The sequence below is a fragment of the Nycticebus coucang genome, chromosome 14, assembly GCF_027406575.1.
Source record: "Nycticebus coucang isolate mNycCou1 chromosome 14, mNycCou1.pri, whole genome shotgun sequence".
Lineage (NCBI taxonomy): Eukaryota > Metazoa > Chordata > Mammalia > Primates > Lorisidae > Nycticebus > Nycticebus coucang.
In genome coordinates, this window is record NC_069793.1 from 57,510,044 (window position 1) to 57,532,669 (window position 22,626).

At 35.8% G+C, this 22,626-nt stretch overlaps 1 protein-coding gene across 1 annotated transcript; it reads right to left on the minus strand.

The window, feature by feature from the left end:
• Window positions 1–21,302: 21,302 nt before the first annotated feature.
• Window positions 21,303–22,256, minus strand: LOC128564410 (olfactory receptor 481-like). The gene has a single exon (XM_053559893.1). The coding sequence runs from the start codon at window positions 22,254–22,256 to the stop codon at window positions 21,303–21,305; it is 954 nt and encodes a 317-aa protein (XP_053415868.1).
• Between the last annotated feature and the right edge of the window lie 370 nt (window positions 22,257–22,626).

Below are 22,626 nucleotides of genomic sequence, written 5' to 3' on the forward strand. Positions count from 1 at the left end.
GTACCTCACCTAATGTGCATGATGCAATGGTACATTTCAAAACTATTAAGAGTATAATTGTGATGGATATGTTACTTAGTTCAATGTAAGCATTTCACATTGTATATCAAATCAGTACACTGAACCCCATAAATGCATGTGTACACAGTCATGATTTAATAAAATATATACATAGTAAAACATAAAAATAAGATATCAAAAAAATAAAATATTTTAATTTTATCGTGTGTGGTTGAGATTTCCAGTGACCAGAAAATATTGCTAATATTTGATATTGTTTTTTAATTTTAGCTGCTCTAATGGTTATATAGTGGCATCTATTTGTTGTATTTTGCATTTCCTTCATTAATGATGTTAAGCATTAGGGACTCTTCTACAACTTAAACTGTACCTTGGAAGTGAGAACAATGTAAACTAAAAATTTGTACCCTCATATTAATTTGAAATAAAAAACGGTAACATTGTAACAATGGCATGTAAATCTTTTATAACTCTAGTATATTTTCAAGGTAATAAAAATAACTATACATTATTTTTCAAAGAAATTTATAATACTAAATGATATATTGAATCAAAAGTAAAATGTAGAAGGTGAAAGCAAAAGTGCTGATCTTTGCATACCATTAAAGAACGTTGTGAAATCACAAAGGGATATTCCAAGGAAGGAAGAAATGAACAAATGATCTGCAAAATTTTCAGAATAGTATCAACAAAATGGCAATATTAAGTTCTTACCTATCAATAATTTCTTTAAATGTAAATGAAATAAATTCTCCAATGAAATGAAATAGAGTGAACTAATAGACAAGAACAAAAACAGGTATATGTTGTTAAAGACACTCACTTCATCTTTAAAAAAAAAAAACATAAACTAAAAATGTGGGGATAGGATATTCCATGCAGAAGGAAAGAGAAGGTAGTAGGGGTAGCTATAAGTATGTCAAAGAAAATACACTTTAAGCCAAAACTGTCTCGGGGTAAAACAAAGAATCATTATATAATTAAAACAAGTCAATTTTGAAGGAGACTTAACAATTGTAAATATATGCACTCAAAATAAAAGCATCTAAATATATGAAACAAATATTCACTAATATAAAGGGTGTAATAATAATACACTATTAGTAGAGATCTTCAATATCCCAGTTTCAACAATGGATAGATCATTTAGATAAAAAATCAATTTAAAATAAGAATTAAACTATATGTTTGAACAAATAAGACTTAAACTAAAAAGCTTCTGCATTGCTAAGGATACAACAATTAAAGCAACAGACAATCTTCAAAATGAGAAATGATATTTTCATATCATAAATCTGACAAAGGCTGAATAACCAAAATAAAATTCAAATTAATCGATAAGAAAAGAGCAAACACACAATAGCCAAGTCGTAGAAGCAGCCTAAATGTCCATCAACCCATCCATGGATAAACAAATTGTGGAATATGTATACCATGGAATACTATACAGCCATAAAAAAGAAGGAGACTTCACATCTTTTATGTTTACCTGGATGGAGCTGGAACATATTCTACTTAGTATAGTATCTCAAGAATGGGGAAAAAAGTGCCCAATGTACTCAGTACTATTATGAAACCAATATATAAACATTTACACATTCATACAAATGATAAAATACAAAGATATTCCAGAAACAACCAGGGGAGAAGAAGGAGAGGGAAGGGGAGGAGGAGGGTGATTGGAAGGAAGGTATTTGGTGGGATCTCACTCACCTAATATACACAATGCAAAGGTACATTTCAAAACAACTAAGAGTATATTCTACATGCCCATAACACAAAAATGAGTGAGGTGATGGTTATGTTAATTAGTTTGATTTAAACACTCCACATTGTATACCAAATCATCACATTGTACCCCATAAATGCATACAGTTAGGATTTAATAAATATTAAGTTTTAAACAAATGAAACAAGTTAAAAATAAAGTTTGGTTTCTGGCTACCCAAGGGAAGCTTCAGTTAATCAAGACAGCCATTCTGTATCCTCAACTCATCCTTAAGGTGAACGAGCTCCCCAGCAAACAGAAACAGTGTCCCCTCCCTCTGGAGAAAGAATGGAAGCTAATTCTCCATACTAAGGGGTCCATACTCTGCTGAGACTGTCCTTCAGTCCGGAGGTTTCTGCAGTGGGGCTTCAGAATAGCTTCAGAACTCAGGACTGGTATCAAACATGTTCATGTCTTTAATATGACAATGTCCACAAATTTCTGTAGAGCAGGAATTGGTGTTTTATTAATGATGTTTAATTAAATTTTAATTTCAATGCAAAAAAAAAGAGCAAACAATCCCATTTATAAGTGGGCAAGAAAACAGAAAATTCTCTAAGAAGACAGATGAATAGCCAACTAACACAGAAAAAAATGCTCATTATCCCTAATTATCAGAGAAATGCAATCAAAACCACTTTGAGATATCACCTAACTCCAGTGAGAATGGCCCACATCACAAAGTCCCAAAGCTACAGATATTGGTGTGGATATGGAGAAAAGGGAACACTTTTACATTGTTGGTGGGACTGCAAACTAATACAGCTTTCTTTGGAAAGAAGTATGGAGAATCCTCAGATCTAAAAGTAGATGTTCCATTTGATCCCCAAATCCCATTACTAGATATCTACTCAGAAGAAAAAAATAAATCTTTTTACCATAGAACATACGTAGCAGAATGTTTATAGCAGCTCAATTCACAATCACCAGGATGTGGAACCAACCCAGTGCCCATCAACCCATGAATGGATAAATAAACTGGTATATTTATACCATGGAATACTATTTGGCCATAAAAAGACAGAGGTTTTATATCTTTTACATTAACCTAGATGGAGTTAGAGAACATTCTACTTTGTAAAGTATCACAAGAATTGAAAAGCAAACATCCAATGTACTCAATACTAATATGAAACCAGGAGATGAATAAAAACACACCCACATAAGAGAAAAACACAATTAAACTCAAGTAGGGGAAAAGGGGGAGGGGGAGAAGAGAGGAGGATAGAGGATTTATGTGTCCTCACCTAACAGGCACAATGTAAGGGTATATGGCACACCACCTGAGTGAGGGGCACTCACTTGTAGTCTTCTTAACAAATGCAAATAATGTAACCCAACTGTCTGCACTCAAACATTAATCTGGAAAAAAATAAAATAAATAACTCCTTATAGAAAATATTAAAATAAACTACACATTAGATAAAACTACCTAACAGACATATACAGAACATTCTATCCAGTGGCAGCAGAAAACACATTCTTCTTAAGTGCAAATGAAACATTCTCCATGATAGGTCATACATTAAGCTGAGAAATAAATCTTAGCAAATTTAAGAAAATTGTAATTATATCAAGTATCTTTTCTGATTGCAATTGTATGAAACTAAAACTCAATAACAGAAGGAAAAATGAAAAATTTACAAATATGTGGAATATAACAATACTCTCATGAATAACCAATAGGTCAAAGAAGACATAAAAGAGAAATCAAAACATATCTTGAGACAAATTTAGAAAAACACAACATATCAAAACTTACAGGATGTACTATGGTGCATTTTAGAATGGGTACAGGCTATTACACTAATGTACACAGCTATGATTTAACAATAAAAAAAAACAAACAAGAAAAAAACAGGATGTAAAGGAAAGTAATTTTAAGAGAAAAATTAATATAAATTAGTTTCTACATTAAGAAAAACACAAATTAAGAATAATCTCTAAAAGAAAACTTAACTAGAAAAAAAGAAAAAACTAAGTTCAAAGTTAATAGAAGGAAGGAAATAAAGATCAGAACAGAAATAATAAATTTAATAGAGGATAGAAAAACAATAAAAAATAAGCAAGAAAATGAAGAACTGTTGTTTGAATGTATCCCCCAAATGTTATGTGCTGAAACATAATCCTCACTGTCAAAATAATGAAAAATGGGTCCTTTACGATGTGATTGGCTCTGAGGGCTCTGTCTTTCTGAGTAGATTAGTAAAGTAATGGATGAATAGATGAATAGCTTAATGGGAGTTGAATTGATGGCTTTATAAAAGGAAAAGAGACCTGAGAAAGCATATGAACACATTCAGCTCCTTTGCCATGTGATGCCCTGTGATATCAAACACATGAAAAAATGCCCATCATCCCTAATCATCAGGGAAGTACAAATCATTTTGACTTTGTGATGTCACCTAACATCAGTAAGAATAGCTCACATCACAAGGTTCCAAAACTGCAGATGCTGTTGAGGGTGTGAAGAGAGGTGTATACTTATGCACTGTTGATGGGGTTGCAAACTAGTACAGCCTTTTTGGAAAGAAGTACGGATGATCATCAAAGAACTAAAAGTAGACTTGCCATTTGATCCTGTAATCCCATTATTAGGTAGATCTCAGAAGAAAAATTCATTAATGTTGTAGGGATTCCTTTCCCTGTTGTACATTTTTGTTTGTTTTGTCAAAGATAAGATGGCAATAAAAGAATGGTTTCATGTCTGTATTTTCTGCTGTAATCCAAAGGTCTATGTCTCTATTTTTTTTTTTAATTGTTGGGAATTCATTGAGGGTACAATAAGCCAGGTTACACTGATTGCATTTGTTAGGTAAAGTCCCTCTTGCAATCGTGTCTTGCCCTCAGAAGGTGTAGCACACACCAAGGCCCCACCTCCCTCTCTCTTTCCCTCTCTCTGCTCTTCTTTTCCCCACCTCTTTCTCCTTTGTTCTCTCTCTGCTCTCCCCTTTCCCCACCCCCACCATGACCTTAATTGTCATTAATTGTCCTCATATCAAAATTGAGTACATAGGATTCATGCTTCTCCATTCTTGTGATGCTTTACTAAGAATAATGTCTTCCACTTCCATCCAGGTTAATACAAAGGATGCAAAGTCTCCAATTTTTTTAATAGCTGAATAACATTCCAGGGCTTGTTAGTCCATTCCTGGTTTGGTGGGCATTTAGGCTGTTTCCACATTTTGGCGATTGTAAATTGAGCTGCAATAAACAGTCCAGTACAAGTGTCCTTATGATAAAAGGATTTTTTTCCTTCTGGGTAAATGCCCAGTAATGGGATTGCAAGATCAAATGGGAGGTCTAGCTTGAGTGCTTTGAGGTTTCTCCATACTTCCTTCCAGAAAGGTGTACTAGTTTGCAGTCCCACCAGCAGTGTAAAAGTGCTTCCTTCTCTCCAGATCCACACCAGCATCTGCAGTTTTGAGATTTTGTGATGTGGGCCATTCTCACTGGGGTTAGATGGTATCTTGGGGTGATTTTGATTTGCATTTCTCTAATAGATACAGATGATGAACACTTTTTCATATGTTTATTAGCCATTCATCTGTCTTCTTTAGAGAAGGTTCTATTCATGTCTCTTGCCCATTGATATATGGAATTGTTGGCTTTTTTCATGTGGATTAATTTGAGTTCTCTATAGATCCTAGTTATCAAGCTCTTGTCTGATTGAAAATATGCAAATATCCTTTCCCACTGTGTTGGTTGTCTATTTGCTTTGGTTGTTGTTTCCTTAGCTGTACAGAAGCTTTTCAGTTTAATGAAGTCTCACTTGTTTATTTTTGTTGTTGAAATTGCCATGACAGTCTTCTTCATGAAGTCTTTCCCAGGCCAATATCTTCCAGTGTTTTTCCTATGCTTTCTTTGAGGATTTTTATTGTTTCTATTTTTATGGAAATACCATGATGTTTTGATTACTATAGCTTTGTTCTATACCCTAAAGTTTGGTAAAATGATGCCTAAGATTTGTTCTTATATTATAAGCTTGCATTGGCTTTTCTGATTCCATACAACATATAGAAATATTTTCACAACATCTAAAAAATATGATGCTGGTATTTTAATGAGAATTGCATTGAATATGTAAATCATTTGGGGTAGTATAAGCATTTTAATAATGTTGATTCTACCAGTTCAGGAGCATGATATGTTTCTTCATCTGTTGACATCCTCTGCAATTTCCTTTCTCAATGTTTTGAGGTTCTCCCTATGGAGACCCTTGACCTCCTTTTTTTTTTTGTAGGAAAGGTTTTTATTGGTGAGGGAGGGATGCTGCAGAGCAGCACCAAGGAGGAGATAAAATAAGAGAGAGAGAGGAAGGTGGGGGAGAGACAGAGGGAGAGGAGAAAGAGGAGGGAAGAGGGAGGGCCTCCTTTGTTAAACATTTCCAAAAGATTTCATTTTCTTTGATGCTACTTTGAAAGGTATTGTGTCTTTGATTTGATTCTCAGTTTGGCTGTTGTTGGCATGTATGAAAACTACTGATTTGTACACTGATTTTGTAACCTGAGACACTGCTGAATCCATCAATTTTAGAAGTTTGTTGTTTAGTCCTTAGAATTTTCTAGGTATAAAATTATATTGCCAGAAAGACCTCTTCTTTCCCTACTTGAATACCCTTGATATCCTTCTCTTGTCTAATTGCTCTGGCTCAGACTGCCATTACAATGTTGAATGCTAATGGCAATAATGGATATTCTGTCTATTTCCAGTTCTAAGTGGAAATGTTTTCAATTTTTCTATGTTCAATATGATGTTGCCTGTGAGTTTGTCTTAGACAGGCTCTTTTATTTTGAGGAAAGTCCCATTGATGCCAATTTTCTTAAGTGTTCTCATCCAGAAAGGGTGTTGAATTTTGTCAAAAAAACTTTCATGCATCTGGGTCAGCACCTGTGGTTCAAGCAGCTAAGGCGCCAGCCACATACACCTGAGATTGCAGGTTCAAATCCAGCCTGGGCCCACCAAACAACAATAATGGCTGCAACAACAACAACAGCAACAACAACAAAAATAGCTGGGCATTGTGGCAGGCACCTGTAGTCCCAGCTACTTGGGAGGCAGAAGCAGGAGACTTGCCTGAGCCCAGGAGTTGGAGGTTGCTGTGAGCTATGATGCCATGGCATTCTACCTAGGGCAACAGGTTGAAGCTCTGTCTCAAAAAAAAAAAAAAAAAATTCCTGCATCCATTGAGAGGATCATAAGGATTTTATGTTTGCTTCTATTTATGTGATAAATTACGTTTATAGATTTGCATGTGTTGAACCGATGTATCTCTGGGATGTAGCCTACCTGGTGACAATGAATAATTCTTTCAATATTTTTCCTAATCAGTAAATGTTGCTGAGAGAACTGGATGGCCACATGTAAAAGACAGAAATAGGACCTACACCTCTCACTACTAAAAAAATTACCTCACAATGAATAAAAGACTTAAACACAAGTCACAAAACTGTCAGAATTCTAGAAGAAAGTGTTGGGGGAACTCTTATAGGTATTGGCTTAGTGAAATATATTAGGAAGAAGACCCCAATGGCATTCAGAGCATCATCAAAACCAAATAAATGTAAGCACTCCAATTTGTACAAATACTCACCACACTGAATCTCACAAAGGCATAAATGTATTCATGATCTATGTATATATGACTTAATAACAAAAATAAATAAATAATAAACAAATAAATGGGACCTGATCAAGTTAAATAAGCTTCTTCTCAGCCAAGGACCACAATCAACAAAGCAAATAGACAACCTACAGGATGGGAAAAGACATTGGATGCTACACATTGTTAGAGAACCAATAACCAAAATTCACAAATAACTCAAACAAATAAATAGGAAAAGATCTGTTGACTAAAAAATTAATCAACAGATTAATGAAAAGTCAGGCAAAAGAGGTGAGCAAAACACAGTACAGAGCCTAATCAACAGAGTAGATCATGGAGAAGAAAGAATCTCAGAACTTGAAGTCAAGATTTTTGAACTAACCCAATCATTTAAAGAGTCAGAAAAGATAACAAAAGTATAACAATCTCTTAGAGAGATATAGGACTACACAAGGTATACAAACAACAATCATAGGGATTCCCTGAAAAAGAAGAGAGTCCTAAAAGCATGGAAGCTCTATTTCAAGATATCACTGTGGAGAATTTCCCAAGCATTGCAGGAGACCCAGAAATACAGATACTAGATAGTCACAGAACTTCATGATAACTCAATTTAAACAAAGCATCTCCTAGACACATTGTAATTAACTTCACCAAAGTCAGCATTAGAAGAAAATTTTGCAGGCAGCCAGGCATAACTAACATCTCACCTATGAGGGCAAAAACCTTAGAGTGACAGCAGACTTTTCAGCAGAAACCTCATAAGCCAAAAGAGAATGGTCATATGTTGACCATAGAGATATTCAACAATGAGGTATGTAGCACTTTTTCTAGGATGAGCTTATGAGCTTAATTGTCTGACCTCATAGGTCTTTAAAGATTTTTGCTATTTAAAATTCTACTTTACCTCAAGCTATATCTCATATTATGTCTTATAGATATTAACACAAAATATTTATCAGTAGCCAATATTGAATGAATATGGCTAAGATTAACATTTTATACCTGAAATTTAGTACTGAATATTTCTTAATTATAAATATTATAGCAACCTAGGACCCTACATTTACTAATCAAATTTATTAAATTATATTCACTGATAATTATTAAACAAAGGTTATAGTACAATGCCTGAACATCAAGATAGAATCAAAAGAATAAATTTATCATTTGAGAATTGACAGAATCTGGAAAGATGAGTTGTTTTTATGTGTGAATTAAACTGCTCAGTATGCATTACAGAAAATAATGATTTTCCTGGTGACTTTGAATTCACATTTGAATCTCTAGAGGCTTCAGAGATCTTTCCTCAAAGGAAATATATATATGTATACAGCTATATAGATTTTCATTTACCCTTTGAGAATGCTATATCTGTACTGACAAGCCATAGCGTAGAAACAGAGAAGATGTAATCCAGCACTAGCTCACTAGCTAGTGAGCAACTTTGGTCAATTGCTCTGTTTCTATCATCAATTTCATGTGAATAAAAAGGCATAGTCTAGGTTAACAGAATTCCTTATATTCCCATAAGGAATTCAGATGGTGTTTCAATGTTATTCAAACTCAAAACTACCAAAATGCTAATACATTCACTAGTTTTGAGACCCGGGGTTCGATAGCCATCTGAAAGGAATATGTTTTGGGCTTGTTAGTAAAACTTGGGAAGTTTTCATTTGTGGTAGTCTCCAATAGGGCTTCCATTCCTTTGGGACAATCTTCTTCCTTTTCAGCAATCCCTAGTATTCATATGCTTGAATGCTTCATGGACTCTCGTTCTCTAAGTGCCTGTTCTACTTTCTCTCTCTTCCTTTTTGCCTCTTTAATTACCTGGATTAACTCAAAAACTTTATCCTCTAGTTTTGAGATTCTTCTCCATAGTGTAACCTATTTTTGATACTTTCTATCTTTATATTTTATGATTGTCTCCTTCATTTCCTTAAACTCTACCATATTCTTTCTATATTGTACATATATCTTATCTGACTTTTGGTTCTGTCTTTCCATTTTCTCATCCACTCCTTTTATTTTCTTTATCATCCATATTTTAAATCCCCCTTTTGTCAATTCCATTAATTCTTTACAGGTGGAGTGTTCTGCAGTACCTGCCTCTGGTCCCCTGCAGGAGTTCCTCTGTTTTGGTTTTTCATGTTGCCCAAAGTTTTCTGTTGGTTCCTCCTCATGTTTTCTTTCTTCTTGCTTAACTTCTTGTTCTCTTTTTTCCTTCTCACTGACTTCTTTGCTTCAAATTGTCTTGTCTTAGATCTTAGGACTTGAAAAGGCCTCAGCCTGAGCAAAGCCAAACTCTTCCTCATGGCCAAACAGAAGTCCTTGCTCTTGATAATAATATTTTGCAATATGTCGCCAGAACACCAGGTGGCACTGTGGTTTTTTTAGGAAATGGAGTGCACAGCCAGCAATGTTTATGGTCCTTATTCCTAACTTAGTCACCTCCAGGGATGCCTGATTGTTTCCTCAGCATTGGGATCCTGCCAGGTTGGTATCTTAAAGGTCACAAGAATCCTTCAGGGGCAGGTCTCATAGTGCCTACTTGACTCAAGTTCCCATGGGGTGCAGGAGTCCCTCAGCCTACCCCATGTGTGGAGTTCTGATCATGGCAGGTGGAATTAAGATGGCTGTGCTTTAGGCCCCTGCTAAGACCTTCTACTGACCTTCCCACAATGGCAGCCCCTAGGCTGCTGAAACCTTCTCAGTATGGCTGTCTCATCAAACCTATGCCAAATCCACTCCAACCAGCATTCAAATCTGGTTGCTGTGTACTGTTCAAGTCCACCCAATCTTCCAAGCTTTCTACTCAACCCATAGCTTCTCGTAACAACTAACTTCTCTGGGAAGGCTTCCTCCCATCCTGAACCTCTATGGCAGTGGTTCTTAACCTTCCTAATGCCACAATGTATTTTCATTGTTAAAAAGGGGTCCCGACCCACAGGTTGAGAACCACTGCTCTGTGGGGTGCCAACTGATCCCATCTGGACCACTCACTTGCCTAATTCATCAGATGTCCACTGTTCTAGGTCATATGCTTTATGTATCTCACCACCTCCTTGGGCTCCCTGAGCTATAAGTCTGGGTAAGTTCCCCACACCAGGTATGGCTGGGTTCTCTGTTTTCCCCTAATCATTCTAGGAGAGCTCAGCTGAATGACCCTTCTGGTTGGCCATCTTGCTCCACCCTCTGTATATTTCCATCTTTTTGATGTAGTTGTTTAGTGCTATTAACTTCCTTCATAATATTGCTTTCAATGTATTTCAAAGATTTTGGTAGCATGTGTTGCTTTTGTCATTCAGTTAAAAAAAAAAATCTTTTGATTTCCATCTAGATTTCATCATTGATTCAAGGTTCATTCAGCAACATGTTGTTAATTTCCATGTTTTTGTGTAGTTCTGAGAGATACTATTGAAATGATTTCTAGTATGTGTGTATGTGTATAGATAGGTAGATAGATAGATATTTACACTACTTTAATTGCACACAAACTTTGTGGCCACTCTGTAGGTATATATGTATGTATATTGATTTCTAATATTCCACTATGGTTTGAGAAGCTACCTCGTATGATTTCTATTTGTTTTGATTTTTTGTGATTTGTCTTGTGGCCTAACATATGATGTGTCTTCGAAAATGTTGTATCTGCTGATAAGACGAATGTACAATGTACACTATTCTGGTGATAGGCACACTAAAAGCCCTGACTGCAGATGTTTTTGCATATAATTGGAAATGTCTTATAAATGTTAGATATGTCACATATCTAAAGTAATGATATCTTTATTTTTATTTGATCATAAGATGATTGTTAAGGCAAATATAAAAAGTTGTGTTTCTATTATAAATCCCATTGTGTGTATTTTATGCACTTACTTCTAAAAGTCTACTGCCTTTTAAAGGTATTACGGAAAGCAAAATTAACCTTTCATATTTACCTATATTTTATTATTTATATCATTCTTTCTCTTAATATATGCTCAAGTTTTGACCTAGTATAATTTCTGATTAGCCTGAAAAATCTCCTATAGTACAGATTTTACTGGTGATGAATTTTTTCTACATTTTCATATGTGAAAAACTTCTTTTTAATGTTTTTTATTTGTGATTTTGTTCATCATTGTAGTCATTGTCCTCCCCCTTTTCTTCTTCTCTTTTTCAAATTTTAAACTGTTTCATTTTCTTTTGTATTCTGTTTTTTTATGAGAAGTCATCAGTTATTCTTTTTTTTTAGTGGTGGGGGGCAGAGCCTCAAGCTGTTGCCCTGGGTAGAGTGCCATAGCATCACAGCAACCTCCAACTCCTGGGCTCAAGCGAGTCTCCTATCTCTGCCTCCCAAGTAGCTGGGACCACAGGCGTCCACCACAACGCCTGGCTATTTTTTGGTTGTAGCCATCATTGTTGTTTGGTGGGCCTGGGCTGGATTTGAACCTGCCAGCTCGGATGTATGTGGCTGGTGCCTTAGCCACTTGAGCCACAGGCGCTGAGCCTCATCAGTTATTCTTTTTTTGAAAATGAAATTTTTTCTCTGGCTGATTCAAAATTTTCTCTTTATGTCTGTTTTTCAGCAACTTATGTGATATGCCATATATATGTGTGTGTATATATATGTATGTATATATATACCGTGTGTATGTATACATGTATATGTGTATATATGTGTATATATACTATAACAAACTGGTCAACGTATGGAGGTCCTTTCATTCGTGCCTGTGGTTCATCCTGCTTCCCCCTCATTCACTTTGGATGTCTCCTGTAGCTTCTCTAATGATTCACAATGCTCTAAAACAATCCATTTATAGGTGAACAGGTGAAGAGCTCCTTGCAACTTTTGATCCTCAAGAACATTTATAACATTAAGTACATGTGGTGCATGTCTGGTCTATGAAAATTAGGTCCACTTAAGGTAGTCAATGTAGAGAGGTGGTCAACTATTGTAATTGATTCTTATTTCTTTTAGCAGTCTGTTATGCCTATGCTATATATATATATATATATATATATATATATATTTTTTTTTTTTTACTCATGATCCATGTTCTAAATTTTATGTATGATATTGTATAAGTTTCCTTTTGGTTTAATCCCTTTGCTGGGCAGCTAATGTGATCCTTTACAGGTGTCAAAGGAGGTTTTTTTCTTCTTTTTTCATATTGCCAGTGTTCTTGTGCTGCTTCCTTCTCATCTGGAACCTCTTCTTTCAGTTTAAAACTAATAGCTTGTGACACACTTGTTATCCTCTGCTGGAAACCCTCCTGTGCAGTGAAAAGAGGAAGAGCTCCCTACCAGGTGCTCTTGAATCCTGCTCCAGAAGATTTACCAGAAGAGGTACATGTACACTAACAGCCTGTAATGCACCCACTCTCCTGGGTCACCTTGTTCTTCTGTGGTTGTCACAGTCCAAGCTGGTTTTGAGGTTGGGGGGATATTCATGCAGCATGGTGGGTTTGTCTTTAGGCTGCTGTTGGAAATTCAGGGGTTAGAGGGGATAGGAGGGTATAGGAGTGTCCTTCTCTAAGAGGCAGGTGGTATGGAAGTTTGCTCTACCCGGGTCTTCCTGTGGTGGTGATAGTGGCAGCTACATGAGGCTGTTCAGACAGTGGCCATGGGTGCCAGGGTTGTGGGCATTCATTTCATCCAAGTCCAGGGGCTGTGGGGGCATATGGTAGAAGCCTCTCACTTGAGGGTGTTGCAGTGGCAAGGTGACAGGTGGCAAGAGGGGCCACAGAAGTGCAGAGTACATGGGGCCACAGTGTCATAGGGGCCTGCAGCAGCAGGATGGTGCACAGCAGGCAAGGTCACTCAGATGCATGGCATCCAGGATAGCAGCATAACACAGAATAGAGCTACAGAGGCACTAGTCAACACAGCAGATGAGTTTTTCTTCATGCAGGTCTGGTAGTAGCAGCAGCTGCAGTGCTACCCAGATGATGGTAGCTGCAGCCCTATCCAGATTGCAATGGCAGATGTTGTGGGCTGCAGTCACCTGCTCTGCTCAGATTTTCTGATAGTGGAGGTCTACAGCACCCAGTCAGGAGTGATGTGGATGCAACCACAGGGTAGCCGACCCCTGTGTAGACAGGGCACTCTCGGGCTGAGAGCTCAGAATCGTATCATTTGCAATGACCTGGGATTGAAAGCCAGCTGTGCCTGCTCTTTAGTGCAGTGCTGCAGCCTCCAAGAAGCTCCCTGGTCAGTCCAATGGCCTGCAGTAATGCAGAAGCCCCCACACAGCTCAGGGTGCAATATCTGAGGGGGCAGCGTGGAGTCCCAGGGTTCTTTCCTCTCTCCCCTCCCCTACTTATAAAGTGCCTTCCCCAGGTACTACCACTCCTGCCTAGTGGTTCATCCTGCTTCTCCCTCCTTCACTTTGGATGTCTCCTGTAGCTTGTTTAATGATTCACAATGTTCTAAGACAATCCATTCATAGGTGAACAAGGTGAAGAGCTCTTTGCAACTTTGGATCCTCATGAACATTTATAACAGCATTGAAAATTCACCAGAAAACAACTATTGATTTTTATTCTCCCCCATTCAACTCTGTTATACCTACTTCTGCCCTTTTGTTTCCAGTCTTCGAAAATGAGATCTCTGTTCACCCAATTAGGCCACAAAATGTGGGCTCATTCGGTTATCTTTTTTGTCATGCTTGCTACTTTTCCTGGGGTGTAGGACTACATCCCATTTAAAATAATTCATATAGAGGATGATAGGGTGACTATAGCAGAACAGAAGTGGAAACTGGAAAGTAGCTATCTTTACAAAATAAACATTTTGTATATTTTGAAGGTCCTTCCAATACTCATATTCTAAACACATATACACACACATACCTTTGACTCCCGAAGAACTGCTTGAAGCAAAAGAAAACCAGTTATTACTTTTAGTGACTGCTATTCAGATATGAAATCAAGAATTGAAGAACAAAAGAATACGAGTGACTAACAATACAAAATCAATTAGGAAATTATATTTGAATGGATTATCCTTACAAAAAAAGTTTCTTTGGTTTGAATTAAGTATATTATACGAGAACAGAGAAGATAACCTTAGACATATTCATTCTCATAGTTACTTTATTTGAAGGTAGAGTAATTTCTCAGAATAATTTATTTTTTCTTCAAGAACCTCAATCTGTAGATAATGGAACACACAATAATCAAAACTATATTCTTAGTCCACCACAATTTTACATGTTATTCTTTATAACAATTAATTACTGATGTCCCATGTGGAATTATCTTAATGGACTATCATGAGTTTTACTAGAGTTGAGTTGAAACTTTCAAATTATGACCAACTAGACATAACACATGGATAAGAACTTCATAGTATCAACATAAACCCAAGTCAGAAATGAACCTTATATTTCAAAACATAGATGTATGAAAGATATAAACAAATTTATAGAAAGAGAGGAATGCTAATGTAGCATGTCAAGCAAAGTGGCATGCAAATGATCACTTTTTAGCTCTGCTACTTACTGTGTAGGACATATTAAGCAAATTATATAAACTCTTGGATCTTTAGTTCCATTACTTTTAAAAAAGAAAATACCATATACTTCACAATAGCCTTGTATAATATTATGTGATATATATAAAAACACCAAGCTTTGTTTATACAACAACTAGTTGCTCAATGAAAATTTCCTGGATATAAGTGACAAATTCTAATACATATATTTTTGTTAATCAGTAACAAATATTGTCCATTGATTCATACTTCAATGGTAGATAAAGAATCTAACCAATTTTCATTATGCAGGAAAGTCACATTTATATGGTATTTGATCCACTTGGGATACATCCTCCTAAATCATATTACCTGTTCAGGGAAATTAATTTTATTTCCTCAGGGATTGAAAACTGCAGGTACACAAAGTTGCTTAAAGGCGTGTATCTGAAATATTCTCTGAATTATCAGGGGTTCCATTTATCCTTTCATTACCTGGTTCCAAAAAGGAATCACTACTGTTGGCTCTGATTTCAATTCCTAAAATGTTGACTGAAATCAATATGTACCTTGTCGAGAAATTCACTGTGACTAATGAATAATCCAAGAGGAAGGCTTCAATGACGAAAAACTTCCCAAATCCCATCAGGGAGAGCAAATTGCTTCTATCATGTTGCACACCAGCATTTTATTCACATTACTTGAGCAAGACTTGTAATTTTTTAAATTATCCTTTAAATAGTTTGTTAAAACTCGTATCTTTAAGATTTTATGGACAAAATATGTCTGGGATTTGCTCAAAGACATTAAATGCTAGGTTGAAGAATACATGGAGGTATAGATCTTGTATATTTTTAAATATATTTTTAAAATTACAATAATAAAATTATTTTAAAATGTCTGAATATGTAAAAATGTTATGCAAGAATATTCTTTACATAATTGTATTTACTACCTTATGTGCATTGAATGTGTCTGAATATCCACTGAGTTCAATATATTGCCTTCAAATTATGCAATATTATGGAATGATTAAAAGAATGAGGTTGATATACATGTATTCTGCAAACTATTACAGAAAGTTACAGAAAATATAAATGATGTATTCTGTTTTTGAACCAGAACAGAATACCTATTTTTGTATTAAATAATAGCAAGATTTTTATATTGTTATTATTTCAAAATTATTATTTTAATTCCCATGATCTCTAACTAGTTCTCTTTCCTTCCTGTGGCTTGTGTGTTTGTTTGTTTGTTTCTTTGTTTCTTTGTTTTTGAGACAGTCTTTCTCTATACCCTGGGTAGAGTGCTATGGCATCATAGCTCACAGCAACCTCAAACTTTTGGACTAAACTGATCCTCTTGCCTCAGCCTCCCAAGTAGCTGAGACTACAGGCACCCACCACAATGCCTGGATAGTTTTTCTATTTTTAGTAGAGATGGGGGTCTCACTCTTGCTCAGGCTGGTCATGAACCCCTGAGCTCAAGCAACCCACGCACCTCAGCTTCCCAAAGTGCTAGGATTACAGGCTGAGTTACCATGCCTGATTTCATTCCTACCTGTTCTTGTTGTATAGTATTTGTTTTTATTTCATGAACTCATGCAATCTCCCTTATCTCATTAAAAATTTTAATTACACCTATAATTATTTATATTATGAATAGTTTTTTCCTTGAGTATACGTTCTTTCATCTTATTTGTCTTTCATGAATTATTTCTCAAGTGTTGTATGACTATTAGTTCTGAGCTCATCTTGGCTGCTGACCTTCTGCAACAATGTTTTTTATAGATAGTGGCTAGGGCTGGAGAAAGGCAAGACCTGCAGTCAAGGAAGTGTGCTATCATATGGTCTTCTGCACTTAACTCCTGTCCTGCAGAGTACTATTTAGGCCTGGAAAACACACCCCTATCACTGGTACTGGGTCATTATGAGGAAATGTGATAGAAGAGCTTATAAACCAGTGTAGCTGCTCCCAATAAAACACCACGACTAAACCATTTGTTGGTTGTCCTCATGTTCTTTCAGCTTCTGAAACATTTGTTAGTGAGCATTTCTGGTGTTCTACTCTTTGGTTTTTGACAGGTTTTTTTGTTTGTTTGTTTGTTTTCCTTTCTTCTGATTGCACTCCCTCTGAGTTTTTTTAGACACTTCTCATTGCTTTAGGAATACAAAGCATTTATTATTTAATATGTATGTTTGTGTATATGTGCATATGTGTGTTACTATAATTAGGTTTGCTGTTAGTTTGTGTATATAAATGATAAAATAATGAGATAATATATATAATGCATCAACACTATATATAATTTCTTAGGTTTGTTGTAGTATTGAGGGTTATTACATATGCTCTGTCCTCTTAAACCTAAAGCTTTTCACATACTAATGTATCATATATTTAAATACAGGTACATAATTATAAAGAAAAGGCACTGAAAGAGAAATACTAAACTGGTAATATGATTTTTCCCTCCACAGGAGTTGATTTATAATTGGTTCTTTAGAAATGCAGAGATATATAAAGTTTCTACTTCATAAATCTCTATATAGAATAAACATGTATATCTAAAAGTTTCTTGATATCTGTTCAGTCTTTTCACTTATCCATAAACTTTGCTAACTTAAATTATAACTGAGCATGAAATAATTCATATATTTTTTAAATTGCTGTAAAATTGTGCATAAATTTATATTAAAACCAATTTATTTCTATGTCATTTGTTACTCATTTGCATGGTTTTGTTTTTTCTCATTTTTTTAGTCATGCCTTTCAAAGGTTTTTCTATTAGTCAAAACATGCTAAAACGATGTAGCTTTTGTAAGAATAACATTCTTTCCAATAAGACACATGTGCATAGCAAAATTAAAGACCAAAAATGTTTGAAAGCACTAGAAAACAAACAAAGCAATAAGGCTCTGAGGCACCAATCTCTTGGTAAAGAGAAAAACAAATTGAAGTGAACTTGAGAGTCTCTCGTCCCATTTCTTCTCAAAGCATTTGTTTATAAGTAAGTAGCTTAAGATTGAGAGACTATCAAAGCTGTGTCTCTGAGTTAATAGGCTCAGGGGACAAGGAGGATAGAAACTAGAGTTTAATAATACTGTGGCTGGAAGAAGGAAAGTAATCAACACCCCAGAGAAATGGATATCACAAAGGAGTATGTCTTTTTGTCCTTAAGGCATTTGCAGATTCTGAAGCTACACTAGGTGGAAGGCAGAGAAAATTACAAAGTAACATCTATGAGACTTAATAGATATGTATATTAAGAATTAGGGATTTAAGCAGTTTTATGAATCTAAGAATACAAAAATTAGATTTTAGAACCTGTCAAAGAAAAAAGGCTCTTGTAAAAACATTATGCATTTAATTAAGATTTCCTGAAAGGACCTCAGCTCAGTAGAGAGGTCAAATCTATGATATATATATATATATATAATTTTATATATATAAATATATATGTCATTTTATATAGGGAGATATATATCATTTAATATATAAATATAGATATTAGCCGGGCGTTGTGGCAGGCGCCTGTAGTCCCAGCTACTCGGAGGCTGAGGCAAGAGAATGGCTTAAGCCCAGGAGTTGGAGGTTGCTGTGAGCTGTGTGAGGCCACCATACTCTACCGAGGGCCATAAAGTGAGACTCTGTCTCTACAAAAAACAAAAAAAAAAATATATATATATATATAGATATAGATATAATTTTATATATATATATAAAATTTTAGGACTGATAAAAGCAATAATTGAAACTAAGAACTTGACAGCAGATGAGACACGATAAAAATTAGAGCAGTAGAACAAAGGTAAGTAGAAAATATATAGATGGAAACGTGGAGAGAAAAGTATTAGTACATAAGAAAGAGAAAAAAAGCATGAGATGTATAAGTTGTTTACAATTCTAACATACCTGCAATTTGAGTTCCAAAAGTAAAGATTGGAAAATAATGGAAAACAAATATATATATATATATGCTAGAATGTAAATGTCTTAACACAATAACTAAGAAAATGCCAGGAAGGCTATGTTAACCAGTGTGATGAAAAGGTGTCAGTCTATAAAAACAGTGTATGGTACCCCATGATCGCATTAATGTACACAGCTATGATTTAATAATAAAAAAGGAAAAAAAACAAATATATATATGCACATGAGAAATAAATATAAATTTAGAATTTAGAAAGAAGGAATTTAGAGGAACTAAAATAAATCAAGTCATAGATTCAAGGCCAGACACGGTGGCTCACACCTGTAATCCTAGCATTCTGGGAGGCTAAGGTAGACAGAATGAACTCAGGAGTTAGAGACCAGCCTAAGCAGGAGTGAAACTCTTCCTCGCTATTTCTAAAGATTATAATAATACTGTACAAAGGAGGCCAAAAAATAAAAAAACTAGCTGAACAATGTGGTGGGTGCCTGTAGTCCCAGGTACTAGAAAGGCTGAGACAAGAGGATAGCTGGAACCCAGGAGTTTGAGGTTGCTATGAGCTATGACATCATGGTACTCTACCTAGGGTAATAGAGTAAGACTCTGCCCCAAAAATATATACATGTATTTTTTGAAAGAAGTTCAATGCATAGTAAGTATATCCTCTTTTTTAATCATTTTTTTGATCAACGTAATTTAATTGTGCATGGAAGTTTAACGATAGGTCCAAGTGTGATGTGAGATAAAAACAGTTGAAAAACACTGCTGTAAAAGAAAACTTATGATAATATCATTGTGACCTTGAATTAGGCAAAGATTTCTTGAAGTTAGCACCAAAACATTGAAGAAAAGATTGTTAAATTACATTTATTAAAATTAAAAACTTTTGCTCAGGCCAGGCACAGTGGCTTATGCCTGTAATCCTACCACTCTGGGAGGCTAAATACAGAGGATCCCTTAAGCTCCAGAGTTTGAGAACAGCCTGCTCAAGAGCAAGACCCCATCTCTACTAAAAATAGAAAAAAATAGTGGGGTATTATGGCAGGTGTCTCTAGTCCCTGCTACGTGGGAAGCTGAGGCAGGAGGATCACTTGAGCCCCAGAGTTTGAGGTTGCTGTGAGCAAAGCTGATTTCACTGTACTCTGTATTTAGCCTGGGCTAAATAAAACACTTTAGAAAAAAAATAAGTAAAAAAAACTTTTGTTCATCAAAGCATGCAATTAGAGAGTATCGAGACAAACTTTAGAATAGAAGACCTTTAAAATATACAAATCTGACAAAAGACTCATAACTTTATAGTAAGAACAAATCAAGAAGAAAAGTATAATATGAGAATAAAATTGGCAGAAGTCTTTAAAAGGTGTTACATATATGTATATATATAGATGGCTGATAAATGTATTTATTAAAATGCTCAACATAAAAGGTATAAAGTGATGAGATGAACACTGCCTGGTTATTTCATTGTAAAAACTAGTATCTACCCCCTGAATTCTCTGGTGTCATCCTTTTCAATAACCATATATAAATAATTTAATCCACCAGAGTGCTAGGACTTTTTTAAACTGGTACCTTCCATAGGTCATCTTCATATTTCTAACTGTTTGAAAAGAGTTATGCTTTTACCAATTTATATATAGTATGCCATGAACATTGAATTGGGTGCCTAAAATAAAGAAATGACAATAGTGGCAATGAACACCTTGAAAGATATCACAAAGAAGAATGGCAGCTGAGTTCAGGGTTTGCATTATCCTGGGTTTATCAGTCAATAATTTTATGCCCTGGAAACACCAACTGACTTGCTGAAAGAAAGCTCTACTGTGCCCAGCCCCCTTCTCACCAGCATTCCCCAGGAGATTTCCCTACTACTCAAAGGCTTGTCTGGTAAGTCCTCAAAGTTCCTTCTGTGTTATCTTGATTGAGTCTCCTGGTAGCAAAATCATGAAATAAATTATTTTGGTCTAGTTTAGATTAGATGGAAATAAAACTTTTCAAGATGCCAGGGTCACTATTTCTAAATGTAATAATCCTGTACAAAAAAGACCAAGTCTTCCGGAGAAAGTGACCCAGGATATCAATACCATCACCAATTGCATTTTCATCGAATATATGATGCTTTCCAAGATGCTAATTTAAAAGATAACATTTTTAAAGAATATACTACTTAACTTTAAAGCATATACTGCTTAAAAAAACATACTCTCTAATCATAGACTCCCTAATAATGGGCATAAGAAAGTAAAAGTAGAACAGTATTCTCCCGGTATTCTAATCCTAAAATATACACATTTAATTTGAACCCAGTAGATTTTCATGAAAATGATGTATTTTATTTTGTGGTTCTATAAAATTATAATGTGGACAGCTATAATCAACATACAGGCATTATATATTTAAGATTATTCTTCACATAAAATGAGGATAATGGACAATATAAACATCCATTATACATGTTTCTAAAACATTATACATGTTTCTAAAACATTATACATGTTTTACAATTTCTAGACTCACACTGGATTTCTTTCCAATGAGGAATGTATTCTTGCCATCAATTTTCTCATGGCCTCTTTCACCTCCTTGTTTCTCAGACTGTAGATCAGAGGGTTCAGCATGGGGATCACTACTGTGTAGAACACGGACATTACTTTACTATGATCAGCTGAGTGGCTTGACTGTGGTACAATATAAACAAATGTAACTGTCCCATAGAACAGAGTGACTGCAGTGAGGTGGGAGGTGCAGGTGGAGAAGGCCTTGTGCCTTCCCCCAGTGGAGTGCATTTTCAGGATCAAGTGGAGGATGTAAAGATATGACAAAACTATGATAAACAGTGTGATCACAATGATTGACCCAGCTGAGATGACGGGAGATATTTCAGCAATATAAATATGGGTACAAGAAAGCTTCACAAGTGGAGGGAGGTCACAGAAGAAATGGTTGATTCTATTTGGTCCACAGAAAGTCAAGCTCAATAAGCAGCCAGTACATGATGAAGAATTTACACAACCACCCAGATAGGAAGCAACCAATAAGATGATGCAGACCCTGCGAGACATGTGTGTGGAGTAGAGAAGTGGGGAGCAGATGGCCACGTAGCGATCATAGGCCATGGCAGCCAGCAGGAAGCACTCGGCTGTCCCAAAGACAACATCAGAGCCAAGCTGGGCTATGCAGCCAGCAACAGGGATAGCTGTTCTCTCCCTTAGGAAACTCACAATCATGATAGGCGTGACTGATGTGGAATAGCCAATGTCCACAAAGGCCAAATGGCTGAGGAAGAGGTACATAGGGGTGTGAAGCTGAGGGCTTTTTCGAATTAACATGATTATGCTGATGTTGCCCAATATGGTAACAATATAGATTCCTAGAAAGACCACAAAGAAGACTGAACGAAGAGTAGGATCCTCTGCTAACCCCAAAATAATGAATTCTGTTACAATTGTGGTGTTTCCAGTCTCCATCTTTCTTGGAGCCTATTGAAATAAAAACCAGTGGATATCAGAATAAATCAAAGAATCTCTTTTTTTTTTTTTTTTCGAGACAGCGCCTCAAGCTGTCACCCTGGGTAGAGTGCTGTGACATCACAGCTCACAGCAACCTCCAACTTCTAGGCTCAAACGATTCTCCCGCCTCTGCCTCCCAAGTAGCTAGGACTACAGGGGCCCACCACAATGCCTGGCTAATTTTTGGTAGGAGCTGTCATTGTTGTTTGGCGGGCCCAGGCTGGATTCGAACCCCCCAGCTCAGGAGTATGTGGCTGGCACCTTAGCTGCTTGAGCCACAGGTGCCGAGCCTAAATAATCTCTTAATTAACATATTTATTTCAACATT